This window comes from Anabrus simplex, chromosome 4 (genome assembly GCF_040414725.1).
Source record: "Anabrus simplex isolate iqAnaSimp1 chromosome 4, ASM4041472v1, whole genome shotgun sequence".
NCBI lineage: Eukaryota > Metazoa > Arthropoda > Insecta > Orthoptera > Tettigoniidae > Anabrus > Anabrus simplex.
Window position 1 is genome coordinate 300,888,994 of NC_090268.1, and position 22,399 is coordinate 300,911,392.

The 22,399-nt window shown below is 42.6% G+C and overlaps 1 protein-coding gene across 1 annotated transcript in view; it reads right to left on the reverse strand.

The window, feature by feature from the left end:
• Nucleotides 1-19,286, reverse strand: part of LOC136872262 (uncharacterized) — a 90,782-nt gene extending 71,496 nt beyond the window's left edge. Inside the window, exon 1 of the mRNA XM_068227398.1 lies at nucleotides 19,172-19,286. Coding sequence (XP_068083499.1) covers nucleotides 19,172-19,226 — 55 coding nt within the window. The 5' untranslated portion in view covers nucleotides 19,227-19,286. The remainder of the gene's footprint in view (nucleotides 1-19,171) is intronic.
• Between the last annotated feature and the right edge of the window lie 3,113 nt (nucleotides 19,287-22,399).

The window sequence follows — 22,399 nt, forward strand, 5'->3', positions numbered from 1 at the left end:
GTGGCCTTAAGTTAGGTACCATCCCGGCATTTGCCTGGAGAAGAAGCGGTAAACCACGGAAAACCACTTCCAGGATGACTCGGGTGGGAATAGAGCACACCTCTACTCATTTGACGTACGGAGACTGAGTGGACCCCGTTCCATCCCTCATACCACTATTCAAATTTCGTGGCAGAGCCGGGAATCAAACCCGGGCCTCCGGGGGTGGCAGCTAATAACACTAACAACTACACCACCGAGGCGGACTAATGTTTACTTTTGTTATCTAATTCCTTCCTCAAGATTGCATTATTAACATTTTCTGCTTCAATTGGCGCCTGCGATTGTAAAATTTACCATGTCTCCTTATGATGATTTCGCTTTTGTGCCCTTATTTCACGATCTTTACAGAATTGACTCGCTAAATCATTACTACTCAGTGGCAAATTTAAATGTCAGGCCGTAAATCACGTCAAATTTAAAAGTTTCACTGTTCTTTGCAATTTAATGTTTAAGTCCTTCTGATGTCTATCGTGGTTAGAGCAACCAGCGGCAGCACAACACACCATGGCACAGCACAGCACAGCACAGAAAAATTAAACTCTTACACTGTTGAGAAGGTAAACACCATCACTAGACTAATGGTGTTCTGCTTCGTTTAGCGAATATGGGGAACGCGTGACGTCAGGAGGCGTGGCTTGCTACTGCGCACCCAACTGATGACCCCTACCGTCTAGTCTAGTAACCGTGACGGTAGGTGGCACGCGCAGCCGGCCAGGAGCGTGTGACGTGAGCGGACCGTGGACCGTCTGCTGTGCGCTGTAACTTACTACAAATCAGTGTGCGGAGCGCCCGGCTTATCTTCCTTATCACAAATACTTTTACGTTGTAATATAATCTTTTCACACGAAAACCACTAAGATATTGCCTAAAAATATTATTTTAATATTTTGTTTGCGTGCTTTCGTAAATATTGCAGACCTACTTTAATACCTAGAACAGTTTAAAAATCATTTTTAAATGCTTCAATAGTATTTACAGTTCCCAATAGCTGCCTCTGTGAATCCGTGGTAGAGTGTCGGCCTCCGAATCCCAAGATAGCGGGTTCAAATCCGGCAGAGGTAGTCGGATTTTTGAAGGGCGGAAAAAAGTCCATTCGACACTTCATGTCGTACGATGTCGGCATGTAAAAGATCTCTGGTGATACATTTGGTATTTACCCGACAAAATTAATTAAATCTCAGCCATAGACGCCCAAGAGAGATCCGGTTTACTCTGTCTGCCATCTAGCGAACCTAGAGTAAAACGGAACGTCGAAATTGACGAGCAGACAGCCAGATGGCGTCAAATCGAAATGTCTCCACACGGTAGCTGAGGCCATACGGTTATTATTATTATTATTATTATTATTATTACAGTTCCCAATTACTTGAAAGAATTTAACGTAAGTACCCTATACACGTACAGATTAAACAAACCAAAACTTAACAACCAAGAAATGATATTAACCGAAAAAGTCTAAATAAAATACACAAGATTAGATACTACATGTTGTTACTTTTCCTGAAAACAGTAAGTACTGTACTAACATTATTGCTTTTTTAATCACTAACAAAAATCAATAATAATAATAATAATAATAATAATAATAATAATAATAATAATAATAATAATAATAATGATTCCTATTGAATATCCACTAAAATATGGATCCCTATTTCACAAAAGTATATTAAGGCTTTATTTTATAATCAAAAAATATTTCAAAACAAGTGATTAAGAGTTCAGTTTCTTTTTTGCTAGTTGCTTTACGTCGCACCGACACAGATAGATCTTATGGCGACGATAGGACAAGGAAGGGCTAGGAGTGGGAAGGAAGCGGCCGTGGCCTTAATTAAGGTACAGCCCCAGCATTTGCCTGGTGTGAAAATGGGAAACCACGGAAAACCATTTTCAGGGCTGCCGATAGTGGGGTTCGAACCTACTATCTCCCGAATACTGGATACTGGCCGCACTTAAGCGACTGCAGCTATCGAGCTCGGTAGTTCAGTTTCTTAAAGATAATAATAATAATAATAATAATAATAATAATAATAATAATAATAATAATAATAAATCTACATAACAAAAATAACATTACTACTAATTTAGGCTTACCTTTCAGGACTTTTCAGTTTCCCTGACATATGACAAAGCATTTTTTGGAGATACACCGAATTGTAACTGCTTTAGATACATCTTCGGGTGACCAGTTTGTTCACTTCCCCTTTATTAAACATTGTTTTTGACATTTAAAAATTCTTCATTTTCGACCATCACACAAGCTAGTTCACACTTCAAGGGCAAGTTGTCTTTCTTTTGGCGTAACTGTTCGTTAATTTGTTCTTCCTGAGAAAGGTCATCCAGCTCACTTGATTTCTCTACAGTTTTGCTTATTAGCGATTCTAGAACTTTTTTACAATCCCGCCATTCGGCGCGTGTATTTCTCTCTGAAATGTCTATTGATGCAGAAAACGTGGGGATGTTTTGAGAAGGAACTGTTCCTTTTTCAACAAGCGCTTAGGGAGAAGCCCTAACAGTTCAGATTGTAAATCTCTCTCAAAATCAGAGGACAGAAAATGTTCGGAGCATATACGTGCGATTTTAGAGTTAAAAGCAGCCTTTCTTTTACAAAAATGTACCCATTGTTTGTGTAGAGTTGGGTCTTTTGGGAATCTATAAAAGGAAAACTTACGATTCGTTGGGTTGTTGGGATGTTTTGTACAGCCTGCAGCCGCACAGCCCGGCATTTTAACAGCACAAATACGACATATACACTGGAATTCACTTCACTCACGAACGATAAGCACAAGTTCACGACTTTTAAAACATTCGCAAGCCTCGAAAGTAATTAGGTAATTAATAATAATTAAAGAAACCATATGCAGACCACAGACGAACAACAGTGCACCGAACTTCACTGCTTGAGCGATATCAGAGACACCAAAGATATTATAGACTGATATTAGCGCGCCAAACAATGCGTAGTGTAATGGGAGGGACGGGCCAGTGACGTCATGACCACGGCAGTCCACTGCGCATCCGTCTCGTGACACCTACCGTCTCTCCTCTAGCTACCGTGGTCTCAAACACGTTTGATTTTCGAGCCTGGCACATCGCCGGCTGTCTTGTAACTTGGACTGTGACTGGTTCTTTCGAGGTCACCCGCGGTCCCACTCTTCCTCCTTTCGCATTCTATACACATCACAGTACTGTATACATGTTCACTTGCTATCTGAACCCGTCTTCCAAGGCAATGCGATTTGGAACCAGCGGCATGCGGATCGTCATGAGGGGTTCATGTGGGATAAAAGGAGTGACGAGATGACCAGCAGCCAGTAGAACTCGTTCTCCGTTTTATGAAGGATAGTGGCCTGTTTTATCGTGTTTAAAAGTGAAGTTTCCATTGTTTTTAATTTTTCTTTAATTCTGTTGCCTATTTATTTACCTTTATGTACTTTTAATTTGAATTAAATATATTATTTTACTTCTATCTCAGTGCCTTATTCAATTTTATTATATTCCACTCTTTTTTAATTTTAGAGGAAAATAAGGCATAGCGAATTAGATCCACTGCTTATTTTAAATTCATAATGATTTTCCTCATCATTATCATTTTTCTATTCCTAGTCAGTGGGTTAATTATAACTTTTAATTAATTTCGTCTCATCTCGTACCATCATAGGCAGATGACCTAGATGTTAGCCCACTTTAAACAACAAGCATCAACATCAAACTATGGAATGAAGTGGCAAAAGAATGCGGAACCATTACGTCAACTTTGTTCATTTATTTTTGCTATTTAGGGGACCTCTATCATTACAAGCAGGTGATTTATATGAAGTACCCCGTTTTTCATGGAAAGTTCGACAGTTATTTTTTTCAAACTGTAAATTTATTTACCGGGCGAGCTGGCCGTGCGGTTAGGGCCACGCAGCTGTGAGCTTGCATCCGGGAGATAATGGGTTCGTACCCCAATTATCGGCAGCCCTGAAGATGGTTTTCCATTGTTTCCCATTTTCACACCGAACAAATGCTGGGTCTGTACCTTAATTAAGGCCACGGCCGATTCCTTCCGACTCCTAGCCTTTTCCTGTCCCATCGTCGAAATAAGACCTATCTGTGTCGGTGCGACGTAAAAGAAGTTTAAAAGAATATGTAAATGTATTTTGTTTAGGAGACCTAACTAAAGTCAAAACGAGATATTCCATAACCCCTTATTTTACACTATTCAAAAATACACTATTAAATTACGAAATGAAGCATTTGTAACTTCATTCTTCAATCAACTCCCGAAGTAGAAATGCACTGAAAAATCCAGGCGAGGCATTTTACACTTTTTATTACACATTCAGTACACCAAATTACGCCAACAGAACTGCGACTCACTCGTTAAAAATATCTTTGAATAGATTCCGCACATCAAAAGCTTCAGCTGGAGCTGTGTTGTTTCTCCTCTATGGGGTAGCTCTTGGAAGTACGTCTTCGTAGTATAAGTGTTCATCCCCTCTATATCTATAATCAAATTATGCAAAATACAAACAGCCTTAACTATCAGTTCCGCTGTTTTGAATTTTCGACTACACCTGAGAGCTGCCAGCAGCGTGTGCGCGGGACTGCTGCAGGGTAAAATCTCCACGGCGGGCAGCCTGGCTACAGTCAGCAGCAAGGTGCTAGGGCGAGCATCCTCGTGCCAGCAGCGAAGCTGCATCATAAACGTATCCTAAGACAGCCGAGGGTAACTTCTCCACCGCTGCCCACCGCTCACTCCGGTCTATCTGGTATTTAAACGAGCAATTTGACACCCCAAAACAGGTGCTAAATATACGACTGGACATCTGATTTCCGATTTGGCTGGATAAAGCATTTTTACTGAAATGAAATGGCATATGGCTTCCGGACAGGGTTAGCACTATTAGCTGCCGTCATAACAGGCCCGGGTTCGATTCCCGGTACTGCCAGAAATTTATGAATGGCAGGAGGGCTGGTATGTGGTTGATATGGTACATGCAGCTCACCTCCATTGGGGGTGTGACTGAAAAGAGCTGCACCACCTCGGGATGAGGACTGTCCAGCCCCATGGCTAAATGGTTAGCGTGCTGGCCTTTGGTCACAGGGGCCCCGGGTTCGATTCCCGGCAGGGTCGGGAATTTTAACCATTCCCCTGGAACGAGGAATCCTCATCACGACGTGCAGGTCGCATACGGGAGTCAAATCAAAAGACCTGCACCAGGCCTCTCCGGAGGCCACACGCCATTTCATTCTTCCACGTTCTCCCGTCCTAAACTGAGAGATATGTTGACAGTGCGCACCTAGCGGGCCGACATTAAACATCAGGCAGAAGCAGATTGAAACTATAAAAGTCGCATGTTAAAATTGATAGAAATAATGATTTTTGGTTTAATGTGGTTAAAATGGTACATCCAGCTCACCTCTGATAGATATAATGAAACTCAACAATTATTTCGATTTCGATTTGTCCGAATCCTTGTCTGTATGATCAGCGTTGAGGCCTTCGATTCAGAAGGTCACGGATTCAATTTCCGGCTGGATCGAGGATTTTAATCGCGTCTAATTGTTTCTTCGGTTCGGAGACTGAGTGTTCGTGTTCGTTCTAACACGTTTCTATTCATATTCAGACAATACACTACACGTCCAAACACCACAGAAACACGCAATAGTGATTACCAGACCTCGGATATTTAGGTGCCTAAAATAGACTCTCACATAGGTTCTAAAATATTTACAGGAAGCTTCAATTTTACGTATTTCAATAGGCATAATTAAAAACATGTTTATTTTGCTAAATTGATAATAACTCGTAGAGGGAGAAATTTAAAACTAATTTCACTCACCTCTTTGCTGTAAACGTCACACAATATAATTTTACCATCCGATGTGAAATGGGGAAACTCCTGTAACCACGACTTGGAACCTGACACTTTCGGCATAATTCATTGTGTATAGTGCACTACTACACTCAGTTTCAAGGCTGCCCCGCTGGGTGCGCTGGCAATCAATGTCTTGCGATATCTCGCAAAGTGGCACGTATTCTCTATAGTGTATTTAATTAAGGTTCGAATCCACCATCTCTCGATAGCAAGCTTAGAGGTATACAAACCGTACAGCGTGGCGAACTCACCTATTAATTATGGGGGCCAGGGATCGCAAATGATATCAGACTCGTATGCTTATGTCTATTAAAAATCATCAGTGGCTCGCCAGGTCATGTGCCATTTATTTACCGCGAATGATCAAAGTCCGGTAGCTCATGAGAAATAGCAGATGGTGAAACTTAATGCAGTGTACCTACTTTTTGTTACGTGACAGTGCAAAATGCTGTGCGAGTTATTTGCTTTAAATAATGTATTGAATGACAGTTGGGAAGTAATTATATTTTCTAGGTCAGCGAAGAATTTCACTCGCTCTGATAATCCAGTGAACTTAGTAGTTCAACCTAGAAAATTAATGTCAGAATAATACGGGGTGGCGCACGAAAATTCATTCCGCCATGAGTAGATACGAACAATAAATAAATAAATAAATAAATAAATAAATAAATAAATAAATAAATAAATAAATAAATAAATAAATAAATAAATAAATAAATAAATAAATAAATAAATAAATAAATAAATAAATAATCGCATGGGTCTTTCCTTACAGAAATGATCTTGTCTTTTACAATATGTGCTGAAAATGACCAACTTGTGTTTCAATACATTGTTGTGCGCGCTGTAACTCATCATACACATTGCGTAACTCTGCGACATCACTTCTCAATATATCATTACGTATATTGTCCTTCAAGTCTTGTAATGTCCTTTGATTATTTGCGTACACTTTTCCCTTCAGACTGCCCCACAGATAAATGTCACAAGCGGATAGGTCCGGCGATCGCGGCATCCACAATCCTTTTATCTGTGAATGTTTCATGAATTCATAAGACTGGCTCTCGTGAAGTGTGGACAGGTCACCGCTTCCGGTTGAATGACAGTGTACGAGCGTTCATGGGGAGTCAACTGTGCGTTAAAATTCCTCGAAGATTCCCGTGTACACATCAGTGTTTACTGTTGTTTCCAAAAATATGGGATCCACAATTCGACATAGACAAAGCACACCATACCCCGATTGTTTTAAACTCGTAAATAGGCTCCTTATGAATCAAAGGGATCGTTTGCCAACCAGTATCTCGTGTTCTGGGAGTTTGCATGTCCTGTCAAACGGAACCAGGCTTCATCGCTCATGAAGAACAGCAGAGGATCAAACAGTCCACTCAAAATTTATTTGAAGTAGCCATGTGCAGTAATTCACAGATTTTGCCTTGCCAGTTCATGGACAGGCGTCATTTTGTACGGCTTCAACTCTATATCGTGTAAAACACGCTGACGAGAATTACGCGAACGTTCACCTGTTGGGACAATTTACGTGTCGACATCTTAGGACTTTGGATCATTCATGCTCGAATATCCGCGATCACAGCAGGTGTGCGAACGGACGGGGCTTTATTCTTTTTTGAGTTTGCAATTGACCATGTAATACGCCACTTTTTCTCCAAAGCATGTATACCACTCTTTGATGGTATGGAAACGCCAGAAAATTTGTTTGAAAAAAAAAAGTCGCGCGTTTCCTTAAATGAACCGGCAGATTTGTACGCCTCCACTATCGCGATTCTTTGTTGAAGAGAATACGTCTAGCTGATCACTTCACACGTCTGATACAAGTCTTTGCGGATTTCGGACTAACTATAGGTCGGCGGACAGAGTAGGTTTCGGCCAACAAGTGGTCACGGCTGGTCCGTGGTTCGACAACTCTGCATTCCGACCGACCAACCGAGCAGACGGTAACGCTGTCTCTCAGACCAGGGAGATTTGATACTGTGAAGGGGATGTTCGGAGAAAGTGAGGGGGTTGGTGTCCGTGGCCTATACTAGGAACTGTCTCGGCATTTGCCTTAGTGCAGGGGAATGGAAAACCACGGAAAACCATTCTCAGGACAGCCGACGCTGCGGACCAGCCCTCTCAATCTCCAGAATACAGAGGCGTAGAGCCACGGTAGAACTGTTACATTTGCCTAGAGTGAAAGTGGGGAAACCACGGAAAACCATCTTCAGGGCTGCCGACGGTGGAATTCGAACCCACTATCTCCCGAATGTAAGCTCACACTTCTTTTTTTCTTCTTCTAACATTCTCCTTCCTGTCACAGCTAAGACTTCACGTACGGCTCTGGATTAAAAGCTCCCAATTTAACTTAACTTGGATACATAATTTTTAAATTTACAACTAATAATTTATAATAATCGCAATATCTTGGGGGACAGCTCCCTGCCATGTTCTCATTCTCCCCCAAATAAAAAACTGGGCCTCTCACCGGATCAGCAGAATCCGATCACGCAACCTTCAGCACAGAAGGCGAGCGGGAAACCAATCACTTTACTCAGCCAGTATGCGGTATTTATAGCCTACTAAATGTACTTTAGCTAAATAATACGTAGAAATCTCACCAGTCGACACAGAATGCCCTGTGCTCACAATATTCAATCAAGCAACACTTAAACATTTTCTCAGGGTCTATTGAAGTTTGTCATTTAATAGTATAATGCATATTTTGATTTGAAACTGAAATGGTTTATTTAAAGAAAGGGATGATTTTATTTTATTCGTGATTTTTGTGATCATCTGTTTTCACAGCTTCCTGTCTGATAAAATCTCTAATAGCTGACTTACCACCAAAATGTCATTTCAGCACACGCATGACCACAATATAAAGCACGGGTTCTTAACCTACGGTCCATGGCCGGGCTTCAGGTGGTCCATGAAAGTCAAATAGAATTTCAATATTTATATCTACTATAATTTAAATGTGAACAGTTGATGGTTAGCAAGAAATGTTATTTTTAGCAAAACATAGAAATGTAAAGCGCCCCGGTTAAACGGCTATGGGTGTTCTGATTCCGTTTGCCACTTAATACGGTATCTTCGTGAGGTGGAGTTTCAAGTACTTTTTAAAATACCAAATAAAAAGTAGAAACTGATTGGCTGACAATGACTATTCCACAGTTTCAATTTCCTATTGATGCCAAACAACAACGTTTTTATTGAAATGAACTTTAAAACTGAATTAAGCACTTTTGCTTTTGTTTTGTTCAATCTGCGCTAAATTATTGTAACTCATTTCACTTTTGTATGGACTGGCCGCTAATTTTTCATTATGAAGAGTGAAAAACTTAAATGTTGATTAAGAATGTTCCCTTTATTCAGACTTCGTGTTTTTCATACAATGGATAAGGTAATCTGGCTGCCAAGATGTGTTTATGTCCTTATCTTGTTTTTTGTAGGCAGGAGGTGCATTGGTGTCACTAGATTTTCAAAGAGGTCTGTGCCATAAGTACTGTTATTTAAACAAATAACTTAAGGGAAATGGCAGTTAAAGTCCCACCTTTAGTATAGTTTTAGAAACAATGATTATAATACTGCCAGTTGAGATATGAGCATAATGTATATGCCATTTAAAATGTAGGTTATAATTCTAATCAAAATTTGATGTTCCGCGACCCCTTAGGAAAAAATAACCAAATGACGTTATTATTAATAATTACATAGTACTCATCAACAAGGTATCTTTCACAACGACGCTGTACGAAATAACGAACCGAGTAGCTGAATAAGACTCGTCGTCATCACACCTGATGGGAGGATGTAAAATGATGCCTATATGCAATATGGTGGCTCCTGAGGATAAGGCGATGGTAGCGATTGTTATTTTAACGGAAAGTACAACGAGATAATCATCCCCTCCTATCTCTAATCAGAAGAGAAAAGCGGAGGGTTCCGACCCTTCCTGGAACGAAGGTTATCGGCAAAATAAAGGGAAAGGCCACGAAGGGCGAGAAAATGAAACACGCTGCTGGAGCGCTACGAGAAGCAACAGCAATGAGAAATCGCAGAACCGTGAAACACTGCAAAAATAAAAAAATAAAAAATGAAATGTCGTATGGCTTTTAGTGCCGGGAGATCCCAGGACGGGTTCGGCTCGCCAGGTGCAGGTCTTTTGATTTGACTCCAATAGGCGACCTGCGCTTCATGATGAGGATGAAATGATGATGAAGACAACACATATACCCAGCCCCCGTGCCAGGGAAATTAACCAATGATGGTTAAAATTCCCGACCCTGCCGGGAATCGAACCCGGGACCCCTGTGACCAAAGGCCAGCACACTAACCATTTAGCCATGAAGCCGGACAAACACTGCACAAATTTAGCCAATGAAGGACGAGTATTTAAGTGTAAATATTATATTTCCAATTAAATTAAGTCACATTCAACAGCAAATTACAAAATATAATTTTAAAACGGGGGCAGGAGTAGTGATAGTCGAGTGGTATTCTTAGTTTAACGACATAAGGACCCTGCATTTACACTGCCGCCACCACCACCACCATCACTACCACCAGAGTGACAGGTATTGTTGGAGCAAAAGTCTTTAACTGTTAACTACGTTTACCGTTTCTCTCTGTCTAGTTTCGTGTCTTTCCAGTGGTTCCTTACGCACATTCTCGGACACTATTATTATATTAGTAACTGAAGACCTTTGTAGCAGGACCGATGTCACCAGAGGCAGAAAGCAGAGAAGAGAATAGACAACGTTAATTTTGGGAGGTCGGTTTGAGCTTTCTTTGTCGACCCCATCGCTAATTGGTGCCACACGCCCATCAGATTTGTGGCTTCTTGTGAGGCAGGGTTCAGGTCTCGTGAAATGAAGACTATATTGTAACTGCCTTCCAACCACGGCCGTCGTGGTTCGAATCCCGGCCAAAAAAATGAAAATGTCACATTTATGTGATTCGGCTTCGCGTAAAACTGGAGGTCCCGTGGCTATCACAATATTAACCGCCACGTAGAACTGTAAGCTTACTTCTTACTTTCTTGCCTGTCTAAGCAACATATGTAGGTCCTACTATGCCCTTTCCGGAATTCCTAAAGTACTGACTAGCATTGCTCTTACTAGCAGACAAAGGCTAGGATGATATTCTGAAAGAACTCAGAACAATTACTATCCCAATAAAATTCAGGAAACTCAGTCGTCAAAAATTACCAGTGTTTCGCCCCAGTACGCCATGGGCTCATCCAGACGTCATCACGTACTTGCTCTAGGGAGCCGGTGTTACTTGCTCCGCTCGGGACGGCTGTCAGTCACGTGACAAGGGAGCAGCGGACGGGCGGGTTGCATACCGTGGCGGTACTGTACTTGCCGCTCGGAAATGTTACCATATGAACAACAGCAATGAAATACAGACCGGTACATAAATAAATAATCTCCGAGGAATTATAAAACATTATGATATAAATAGAGTTGAATAGGGTAATATGAAAGGTACGTACATCCTCAAATGTGTTATTTTTAAGTTTTTCTAGTAACGCTATGCTTTCCCGGCCTTCACATTTATCATACTTGTTGGAATGACATAAGGAACAACGGCGCTGCAGATTAAATTTTTTAATGTGATTCAATATTTTATTGCATATTAAATATTTTGTGTGTTATTTTCGTGAAGTATCAAATACTCTACATCCCAAGAAGGTTTAAAATTTGTTGGCGTCCGATGGCCTACGCTTTACTGAACTCTCTTCCATAGTAAATGCAACATTTACCGACTAGGCTTGAACGTCGTGTGGTGTGAGGATAAAGGCAGGAACATAATGGTCACCTCACGTGAGTTCACGCGAATCGTGTCCCAATCTAACCTGTCCAGAAAGATGTGCTATACCTTTGAGCCACTGACCTTCAGTGCGTACTACGCAATGTACTTCCCCTACTTCTTCCCCTACTTGCTCGCTAAGCTGATCTCGTTCCACAAGAGCGGGAAGCAAACTGGCTCCGAAGGCATTTCGCTCTCGATTGACGATACGTGGCTGTTTACCGCACCTTCCCAACACACTGGCTGACTAGCACGCTGGTAGCAACACCACTGCAAGCAATACATGTGATAAGCACAATGCAGTGCCGACGTACTAGGGGAGAATTACATCTCCACTTAGTATACATGTGCCCTCCCGGGCTAGCATGACCGGAAGCCATATTTATGGTAATTACTATCCTAATGTTCTAGTCAAATAATAATGCCACACACACTGAGAAACCCACATCAGTTTGCCCTTAAAGCAATAATCACTACTGCTACTAGATACCCGCATTCACACGCGGCCAAGACATCACTACGTGTGCAGCAGCTAATTTGAGCTTTTCACAAAACTTTCGGGCTACAAATCGATGAACTTATATAATTTGAACGTGCAACACAATATTACGAGAAAACTGCAGTAATAACGTCTGTGTGTCATACATCAAAAGAAAGGTCTCCATCTCAGAATTACTATACAAATATTATTAGTTTAATTAAGTCCTTCATTTGCGTAAAATAGTAATGTATTCGAATAATACGATGTTTAGATCAACTTAGATCGTTGCAATTAACAGTGTTCGCCGGTAGATGGATCTCTGAAAGTTGTCTCCGCTGATCTTTCTATGGCAGCCTGAGAGAGGGCTCTGTGAAGGTTGTATATGTTAGTCCAGTAGATGGTTATGTGAAATCAAATTATCACCAGAATGTTAGTTTTTGCTCCATGTTGACTCTCATAAGCGAGAAACAAAGACATCCATCTCAGGATATTCTATATTTTAAAAAGTCCTTTATTATGAAACTCACATTAAATCATTCAGTACAGGGCTATTAATGAAATGTGTATGCACTGCCAAGCAAGACTTTCGCTGCGGAAATGATAAATGGACATTTTTAATTCGTGTTGCCACAATGGTTTGGTTTATTCCCACAACCTGAAGTAAACAACGTACTTAAACGTATGATGCTACCATGCTAATGATTTCATGAACGATATAAGGCATATAATAGTAAAATGTCCTTTGAATCCTTCTCTGCTAACTAGCCACATTCCATGATTAGGTCCTTACTGTTTTAAGATTCAGGGCATGATTCAGATTTACTGCCTAATGCTAACTGCCGCGAATTATACGGCCAGCTTTTGCGAACAGAATTCGTTGTGAAAATTTAAAAATTCCATGCGTATAGCTACAACGAAAGTGTAAGTATAAAGGCAAATAAATAATGGCTTCCGGAGTTGAGTTAGTTTTCTCGCACCTCCTTTATCATCAGTTTCGTTTTTGGTCTTTGTTCGCAGCTATTGCTGAGACGGCAGTAGCGGCAATGATGGGGGGGGGGGGGGAGGGAGAGAGGGAGAGAGCCTCCCCCACTTTGTCGAGAAAACATTATGTTTTTATTCCATATTACCGGCTGAAACTAGGAATTAATAAAAAATGTAATTTGTATAAGCCCTATTGTCTTATCAGCTAATTATTTTCTTTATTTTCTTTAATTGTTAACAAAATTATTTGCGGAAATACGCACAAAATATCGTTCGTCCCGGCTAACCGATTTGTATAACGCCACAGCAAGTAGTGGAGACTTTGCATATGCTGTGAGGAAGGGAGCCTGTGAGTGAGGGTGGTAGAATAACACCCACGGTATCCTCTGCCTGTCGTAAGAGGCGACTAAAAGGGGCCGCAGGGGCTCTGAACTTTGGGTGCGTGGGTTGGCGACCACGGGGCCCTTAGCTGAGTCCTGGCATTGCTCCCACTTACTTGTGCCAGGCTCCTCACTTTCATCTATCCTATCCGACCTGTCTTGGTCAACTCTTGTTCTTTTCCGACACCGACGGTATTAGGTTCCCGAGGCCTAGGGAGTCTCATTTTCACGACCTTCGTGGCCCTTGTCTTCCTTTGGCCGATATCTTCATTTTTTGGAAGTGTCGGATCCCTTCAGTTTTCTCCCTCAGATTAGTGTTATATACTGGATGGTTGCCTAGTTGTACTTCCTCTTAAAACAATAATCACCACCACCACCACCTGAGGAAGGTAGACAGAGGTGCATTTTTTTGCTATGCTCATGGTTCACCCGCTTGCCGCGTGCAGTCTCTTTAGTATCTGATAGTTTCTTAGAGCGTAGTCAAATACTAAATGATTTTGAATTATATAATCCCGCCGTACTTCTATTCAATTGTGATAAATGTGTAATATTGTTCCTTTGGTTAACGTTTTAATAATGTCATTGACTTTATATACCACTACATACTTTTATGGTTTTCGGAGACGCCGAGGTGCCCGAATTTAGTCGCGCAGGAGTTCTTTAACGTGCCAGCAAATCTACCGACATGAGGCTGACGTATTTGAGCACTTTCAAATACCATCGTACTGAGTCAGGATCGAACTTGCCAAGTTGGGGCCAGAAGGCTAGAGCCTCAACCGTCTGAGCCACTCAGAGCTGCGGGGAATGTTTTATTGTATAAAATCTCAAAAACTATTATTACCGCACTTAAGTTGGTGAAGTGTCAACCTTTACCTCTGTGTCGTAATTAGCTCGGACAGCATTAAAAAGTACCATTTTGTAGCTTTCTTTTTCAGTTCTGATGTATATACCTCCCACCCCCACCGTCCGCTATATCCCACAAACAAGGTTACTATTTGTTGTATGTACATTTTTTTGATCCCGCACTTTTAATTCCGAATCGCCGCTATTGGTGACAGGCCACTAGTTTCATTATAATTTCCAGACGAATGTGGAGGTTTTGAAGTCCCTCTTAAAGCAGAACACAAAGCACTGAACATATCAATCAATCACAATGTATCGATCATCATTCACTCTGGGATAATGCTCCCACTCTGCCTGCCTGATGCAAGGCCCATGAATCACTTCCGAGGCGGAACCTACAGTACAGTGTCGGCAGGCTGCATAGTGCTGGGAGTCAGCCAAGCTTGAAGTGTGGGCGATAGTATCTGCAGCATCCCTCAACAGCTGTTTGCACCTGCAGCTGCGGCTATCCTCTTCGACTGTAACACGCTCTACAATTCGAGCTTCTACTGTAGTCTTGTCCAGTGGTACGGTACGCCAGAGGGACCGCAGACCTAACGGCAGCGCTTGTTATTTAGAGGCACGAAACAATGTGGTTAAGAATCACTTGCTATAATAATTATATAAGAGTTCTGACTCCTTGAAGTTCATGAGTATAAGTTAAAAAAATTGGCCTATGGCTTGTACTGCCGGGAGTGTCCGACAAGTCCGGCTTGCTAGGTGCAGGTCTTTTGAATTGACGTCCGTAGGCGACCTTCTCTGCCGAGAATCGAAACCGGGACCCCTATGACAGAAGATCAACACGCTAACCATTTAGCCACGGAACCGGTCAGTATAGGTAAAATAAGAGGAAGGACATTGTAAGGCTGTGAAGTACGGGAATAGAAAAAAAAAGGAAGAAGGACAAACAAGAATGATGAGATAAAAGATCTTGTAATCGATGCTTCATTCAGCTATACAGAGTGATTCAAACGAAAATGGACAGCGCTTAGTATGTTGTGTTGGGATAATGTTCATTTTTCAAGAGGAAAACCATGTGCGAAAATGCATGGTTTGCACACTGTGGAGTGTCGAAGTTCAGTAACAAATGGGATATGGGAAAGGCACCCTCCACTTTTTTTTTTTTTTTTTGGCAAGAAACTGCCACCAAACTAAGACCAGCATTATATCGTGCATTAACTTACAATAATAATAATAATAATAATAATAATAATAATAATAATAATAATAATAATGTTATTAGCCTTACGTCCCACTGACTACTTCTACGGTTTTCGGAGACATCGGTGTTCTGGAATTTAGTCGCGCAGGAGTTCTTTTACGTGCCAGTAAATCTACCGAGACGAGGCTGACATATTTGAGCATCTTCAAATACCACCAGACTGAGCCAGGATCGAATCTGCCAGGGTGGGGTCAGAAGGCCAGCCCCTCAACCGTCTAAGCCACTCAGCCCGGCATTAAATTACAAAAGGGGTTCAAATTGTCGACATTCTACTTGATTACAGAGCCTACACGAACTGTACAGTATGTGATAATGTGCGCCAATCACTGCACCGTCAATGTATTGTCTGTAATCAAGTAGGAGTTCGATAATTCGAACCTATTTTGTAATTTAATGCGCGATATTATGTTCTTGTTGGGTTGGTTAGGTTTCGTGATAAAACGTAGAGCGCACACCCTTCCTCACATGCGAGGCGCTGCCAAGCTCTGGAGCTCTACTACGCCCAACCCATGCATTTCCGGACATGGATTCCCACTTGAAAAATGATCAGTTTGCCTGCACAAACTAAGAGTTACTGGTGTCGTTTTCAGTCACCCTGTATATGTCTCACAAAGGAAAAAGGGAATCCCCCTCTTCACCATCAATGGCTCAACAGACCCGAAGGGCTACCAAGCGACCGCTGCCCAGCCCCAAGGCCTATAGATTACGAGGTGTCATGTGGTCAGCACGAATAATTCTCTCAGCCATTATTCTCGGCTATCTAGACCGGAGCCACTATCTCACCGTCAGATAGCTTCTCCTGTAATCACGTAGGGTGAGTAGACCACGAACCAACCCTCAAATCGAGGTAAAACTCCCCGACCTAGTAGGGAATCGAATCCGGGGCCTCGGCGTAAAAGGCAGGCACACTACCCGTATACCGTGGAGTCGGCTCAAGCAAGAAGGAAACATGTTGAGAGTTAATGTGATTTGTACGGTGAAGCTTGACTTCAGAGAGGAGGTGTAGCACTCAAGTCCAGCAGAGTCGTATAGATAGGGAATCCTTAATATGACAATTACAACTGCTTACTGGTATCTGCTATAGGCTTTACGTCGCATCGACACAGGTCTTATGGCGACGATGCGATAGGAAAGACCTAGGAGTTGGAAGGAAGCGGCCGTGGCCTTAATTAAGGTACAGCCCCAGCATTTGCCTGGTGTGAAAATGGGAAACCACGGAAAACCATCTTCAGGGCTGTCGATAGTGGGACTCGAACCTACTATCTCCCGGATGCAAGCTCACAGCCACACGCCTCTACCCGAACGGCCAACTCGCCCGGTTTACTGGTATCTACTGTACTTGACAGACATTACTGTATTCAGCCCTGCGCATGTGACAACCCGAGTCTCAGCGGTGTCTCCTACGGCGACTACAATGGATTGAGAAATATGCCGGGAACTAGAGTAAGGAACCGAGAGCAGTGGCCGCGGTACGGCTATGGAGCCAAGCTCTGTATTCAGGAGACAAAATGGGTGCGAACCCCACTGTCCGCTCACCCGAGAATCATTTTCTGTGGTTTCCCATTTTCACTTTCCGGCAAATGCCGGGGTAGTTCCTATTCATAGGCCGATCCCTCCCACCTCCTTACCCAATTTCATCTTCACTACCTCCTCAATTAACGCTGGCGCCAGAAAGGGCATCCGGTCGTAAAACATGCCAAATAATTTAATCTTTCCTCAACCCCGACCCCATATCAGGAAACGGTACTAGAGGGTAGAACATACATGGAACTGCTATAGAATAAAGGAGTGCACCTCATCTGAAGGAGCTGCTTAGCCGAAGCGGAGAAAGAGTGCTCGGTTAAACCGGAATGACGCAGCTTCTATTCCCCTTCAGGAAATCGAAAAACTTAAGAACGAGGCATCCACTTGCGCTTCTAGAGACTTGCCTAATATGGTCTAAGTTATACTCTCTTATCACCAGAAGTGAGTACTAGGTCAATTACTGAGGTCGCAGAGATAACCATTGTATACTACTTAACGTTAGCGTCCAGGTTATTCCTCCAAGGGGGGTTTATGGCCAGTACGGGAGTGGTTGGCTTTGCTTTGCTTTGCTTTGCTTTGCCTGGAACAGTCGTAAGAGGCACGACGCTGAACATGACCGGAGCTGTAGAATCCTGAATTGGACTCTCGGAACTCCAAATAACGGAGACGCTCCTCCAGAGAGGATGCATGGGAGTGTATGGTCCTAATAGCACAGTTGGTTCAAGAGATGAGAGAGGATGTTCCACAGATCCCCCTGTGGGTGGGGGCGGTAGAATAACACCCATGGTATCCCCTGCCTGTCGTAAGAGGCGACTAAAATCGGCCCCAGGGGCTCTGAACTTTGGAGCGTGGGTTGGCGACCACGGGGCCTTTAGCCGAGTCCCGCCATTGCTTCCATTTACTTGTGCCAGGCTCCTCGCTTTCATCTATCCTTATCGACCTCCCTTGGTCAATTCTTGTTCTTTTCCGACCCCGGCGGTATTACGTATGAAGGCCTTTCATTTTCACGCCCTTCGTGACCCTTGTCTTGCCTTGGCCGATACCTTCATTTTTCAAAGTGTCGGACCTCTTCCATTTTTTCTCTTTGATTAGTGTTATGTAGAGGCTAGTTGTCCAGTTGTACTTCCTATTAAAACAATAATCACCACTACCACCACCACCACAATGTTCCACATCAGTGCAAGTATCAAATGCTATTTTCATTCAGAGAATGTGTACACAGGGCATCAACCTATTTTATTATTTTTCTGATCCACCCCATTGTGTAAGAACTGGTGCATGAATGTATAATTACGTATAGGGTAGAGCAGGGCCTCTCAAACGCCCAAAATCTCACGCGTGCAGATAGAGGCGCAAGAGCTCCGTGCACTGTGCATCGCTGCCGCTCGGCATGGCTCGGATCAACGCTTCGTCTCTGGGCTACTCGGCTAAGCTCGGCTCAACTCGCCTCTGTTCGGCTCAAGTCAGCCTGGATTTGGAGCGCTACGGCGCAAGTGGGGCAGAGGGAGACAGGCGGAGCGAGCGAGACAGGCGTGAGTAAAGAGAGAGTAAGCGCTATTGCTCCAAATCGAGGAATGGGGGGTCTGCACTCTGTTCGACCAAGCCAAGTCGTCTCTTGCACCGTGCACAGTGCATGCACCACGCGCATGCACCCTGAGAGGCCCTGGGGTAGAGGTACAACACCAGCATTTTACTGAGGGTGAAAGGAGGAACGATGGAACATCGCCAGACCATGCGCTCTCTCTCTCTCTTTACAACTGTTGAAAGGTAGTGGGGATAGCACAGTATATTATCTTCCGAAATGACAAGTGCAGCCTGATACAACAGATCACAAAAGGCAAGATAGAAGGAAACACAAAACAGAAAAAAAAAAAGTTTACTCCATGACTGTCCTCAACCTTGAAGAAGTAGTAGAAGAAGAAGAAACATATTTAACGAATGTGCAATAGTGAGTGATGGTATGGAAAAGTGAAGTGTTCCGTACCTGTCGAGGCAGCGGCAGCTCGGAGGCGGGACGCTCTGGTGGTACGGACGCGCATGACGCCGCCCCCAGGTGATTGCTCCGTGTTGCTACTACTACCGCCACCTCCATCAGGACTGCGCAGCGACGACGAAGACGTAACGTTAGCTCCACTTGTGCTACGTGTTATGTAGCGTTTCTGTGGGGCCGGCTCCACTTCACGAGCACCGAACTGGGACGCCAACTGCCGCCGTCGCTCCTCCTTGTACCGCGCCATCCGAGACTCGGCGCTACCTCCTTCCGAGGAGCCAGACGTCGAGTCACCAGCGGCGGTACGCGACGACAGCGCTAACCGACGGTCACTGCAAAAAAACAAGAAGAAAAATTTGGATCACATATTAATATGACAATGAAGACCCACAAAACAGGTCACTGACAAAGAAAACCATACTATATATTTTTCAGACCACATTGGTAGAAATTTAACATCTGAGTGTAAGATTAAGATCAAAGAAACCTTATTAGCACATTTTATAAACTCACGGAACACTGCTTGCGAAGTATTTGCAACCATTTTGCAAGTAACATTTTTCACTTGTCTACACCGGAGGTACATTTTAAGCTAATTTAATAATTAATAATATTCATAGATCAGGGTCAGCCAACCGCGTTTACGTGTGATGTCAGGTAACACGTCACACACTCTGCTCGGGCAGCGATACGAGGTACTTAGTACTGTAACTGAGAAGTGAAGGCTAGAGGGGCGAGGGGAATCACAACGTCATTCCTAGGGGGAGGCCCAAGGGCTGCAAGTAGTACAATGCGGTTATGTGTAGTACATATTTCTCTCCACATAATTTATTGTAACGTAACTTTGTTATGAATTAACATAAAATTTATAAAGCTACTTTATTTCTACATATACAAACTAAACTAGCTTTTTCCGGTGAATCTTCGGAATTGATATTGAATACAAGATTGCTGTGTTTTACAATATCACCCACTGTAAAAAAATAGTGCTAATAGTGACAAACAGCACAGTTTTACAACAAAAATAGTACAGAGAGTAATCTGTAAACTCAAAACATACGTTTTATCTCATGATATCGATACTCAGTTGCCACTCGTGGGTTTCCTTGATTTTTGTAGTCTTGTTTCGTTTACTAGTTTTGCAATATTTGGAGTTAATGTTTGAGGAAACACTATGTTTAAGAGCACACTTCAAATCGTGATCTGATAACTGGCTTCAATGTTTTGGTTTTGTTGATTTAAAATAGAAAAGTTTCGTTCACAGGCATATGTGGAACCGAAAATACTCAACATTCTCGCTGCAAACCTATGCAATCGGGGAAACGTTCTTTTAAATATTATGAGCCCAACTGCTCCAGAATTGCGCCCGAACATAGAAGATGCACCATCTGTTGCTATCGAAATTAGTTTGTTCCATGGCAAAGAAGCATTTTCAACAACACTTACAATGCACTTGAAAATGTCGATGCCTTTCGTGGTATTCTTCATAGGCACTAAATCCAGCATTTCCTCCCAAATTGTAAAGTTTTTGTCAACCCCTCGTATGAAAACGGCTAGCTGGGCCATGTCAGAAATATCTGTGCCCTCGTCAATTGCTAAGGAGTATGCCCGGAAGCTTTTTGTCAGTTCTAATAATTGTAGGTGGACATCATCAGACAGGTCTTGAATTTTTGTCGACACTGTGTGCGCGGACAAGCTGGTAGCTTCGAACTCTTGAATGATATTTAGACAAAACTCCTCACCTGCCAGAATTAAACATTCCTTTACGAACTCACCACCACTGAACGGTTTTTAAGTTTCTTTGCAATTAAATATGAAATTTTATAACTCAGTCGAACTGCTGACTCAGACTCACTGATCGAATGCTCGACATGGTTATTTAATTTACCTTTTAGTTCTGTAATTAAACGTACCCTTTCCTCGCCTTGATACTGATCATAATCTGCAGCGTGATACAAACTGTAGTGGCGTTGTAAATTATATATTTTTTACATACTGTAGCTCTTTTCTACAAACTAAACATTTAGCTGTAGCAATCCTATCATTTTCAACAAATAAATATAGATTTTCCCATAAAGATAAAAAGATCGGAGGCGTAGATAGCTTCTCGCACCGTGATGTGCCCGGTTCGTCCATACGATGTACTGTACCACTAACACTATACGGCTGAGGATACTGATAGGTATGTCAAAATCATAAAAAAACTTTTTTTTCGGAATTTGATCCTAGATTTAACAATTTGGAGTGACTGGAAACTTATATTCAACTTTTAACCACACCATTTTCAGGTGTTGTAGATAACGTTTATCTGGACCTACAGTTAGAGTTATTAGATTTACAGTGTAATAGAGAACTAAGAGATAAATTTTTAAATAAGAAGGATTTGTGTGGCTTGTTGTGAAAAGTGTCTATAAAAGCCGTAGCCATCAGCATGTATGGCACTTCACGCGTGTTTACTACAAAGCGAGGCTGTCTCTTCGTCTCCAGTCTACGACAGCGGCTCCCACCTTCTGCGCTCTTACGTCACATGGTCTCTCCGACGTCACACGGTCTCTCTTACATCACACGCCAGCCGGTTGGCCGACCCTGTCATAGATGTTCACATATCTGAATATTGTCCAGCAGATCAAGTGACAAGGCTCTCTCAAGTTTAAGTTCTGTATCATCTTCTTCTTTATAAATAAAGTTGTTCGTGTCTGTTTGTCTGTTCCACCATCACATCGAAACGGCTGGATAGATCTCAACCAAACTTCATATTTAGAGTATACTGACCCCGGGGAAGGTTTCGATATGCATATCATTTTAAAATCTTTGAAAAGACGGGGGTTTTATAGGAAAAACGGTTTTCCTCCATTTTCTCTTATACTATTATAGGCAAAATATCGAATTTGTCGTACAAGGACGAGACAAAGCTCAATTTAATCCTCTTGACGCAAAGAACAAAACTCGGTAAGCCCTACGGGCCCGAAAACCATGTTTTAAGGTCCTTTTTTTGCTAGGGGCTTTACGTCGCGCCGACACAGATAGGTCTTATGGCGACGATGGGATAGGAAAGGCCTAGGAGTTGGAAGGAAGCGGCCGTGGCCTTAATTAAGGTACAGCCCCAGCATTTGCCTGGTGTGAAAATGGGAAACCACGGAAAACCATTTTCAGGGCTGCCGATAGTGGGATTCGAACCTACTATCTCCCGGATGCAAGCTCACAGCCGCGCGCCTCTACGCG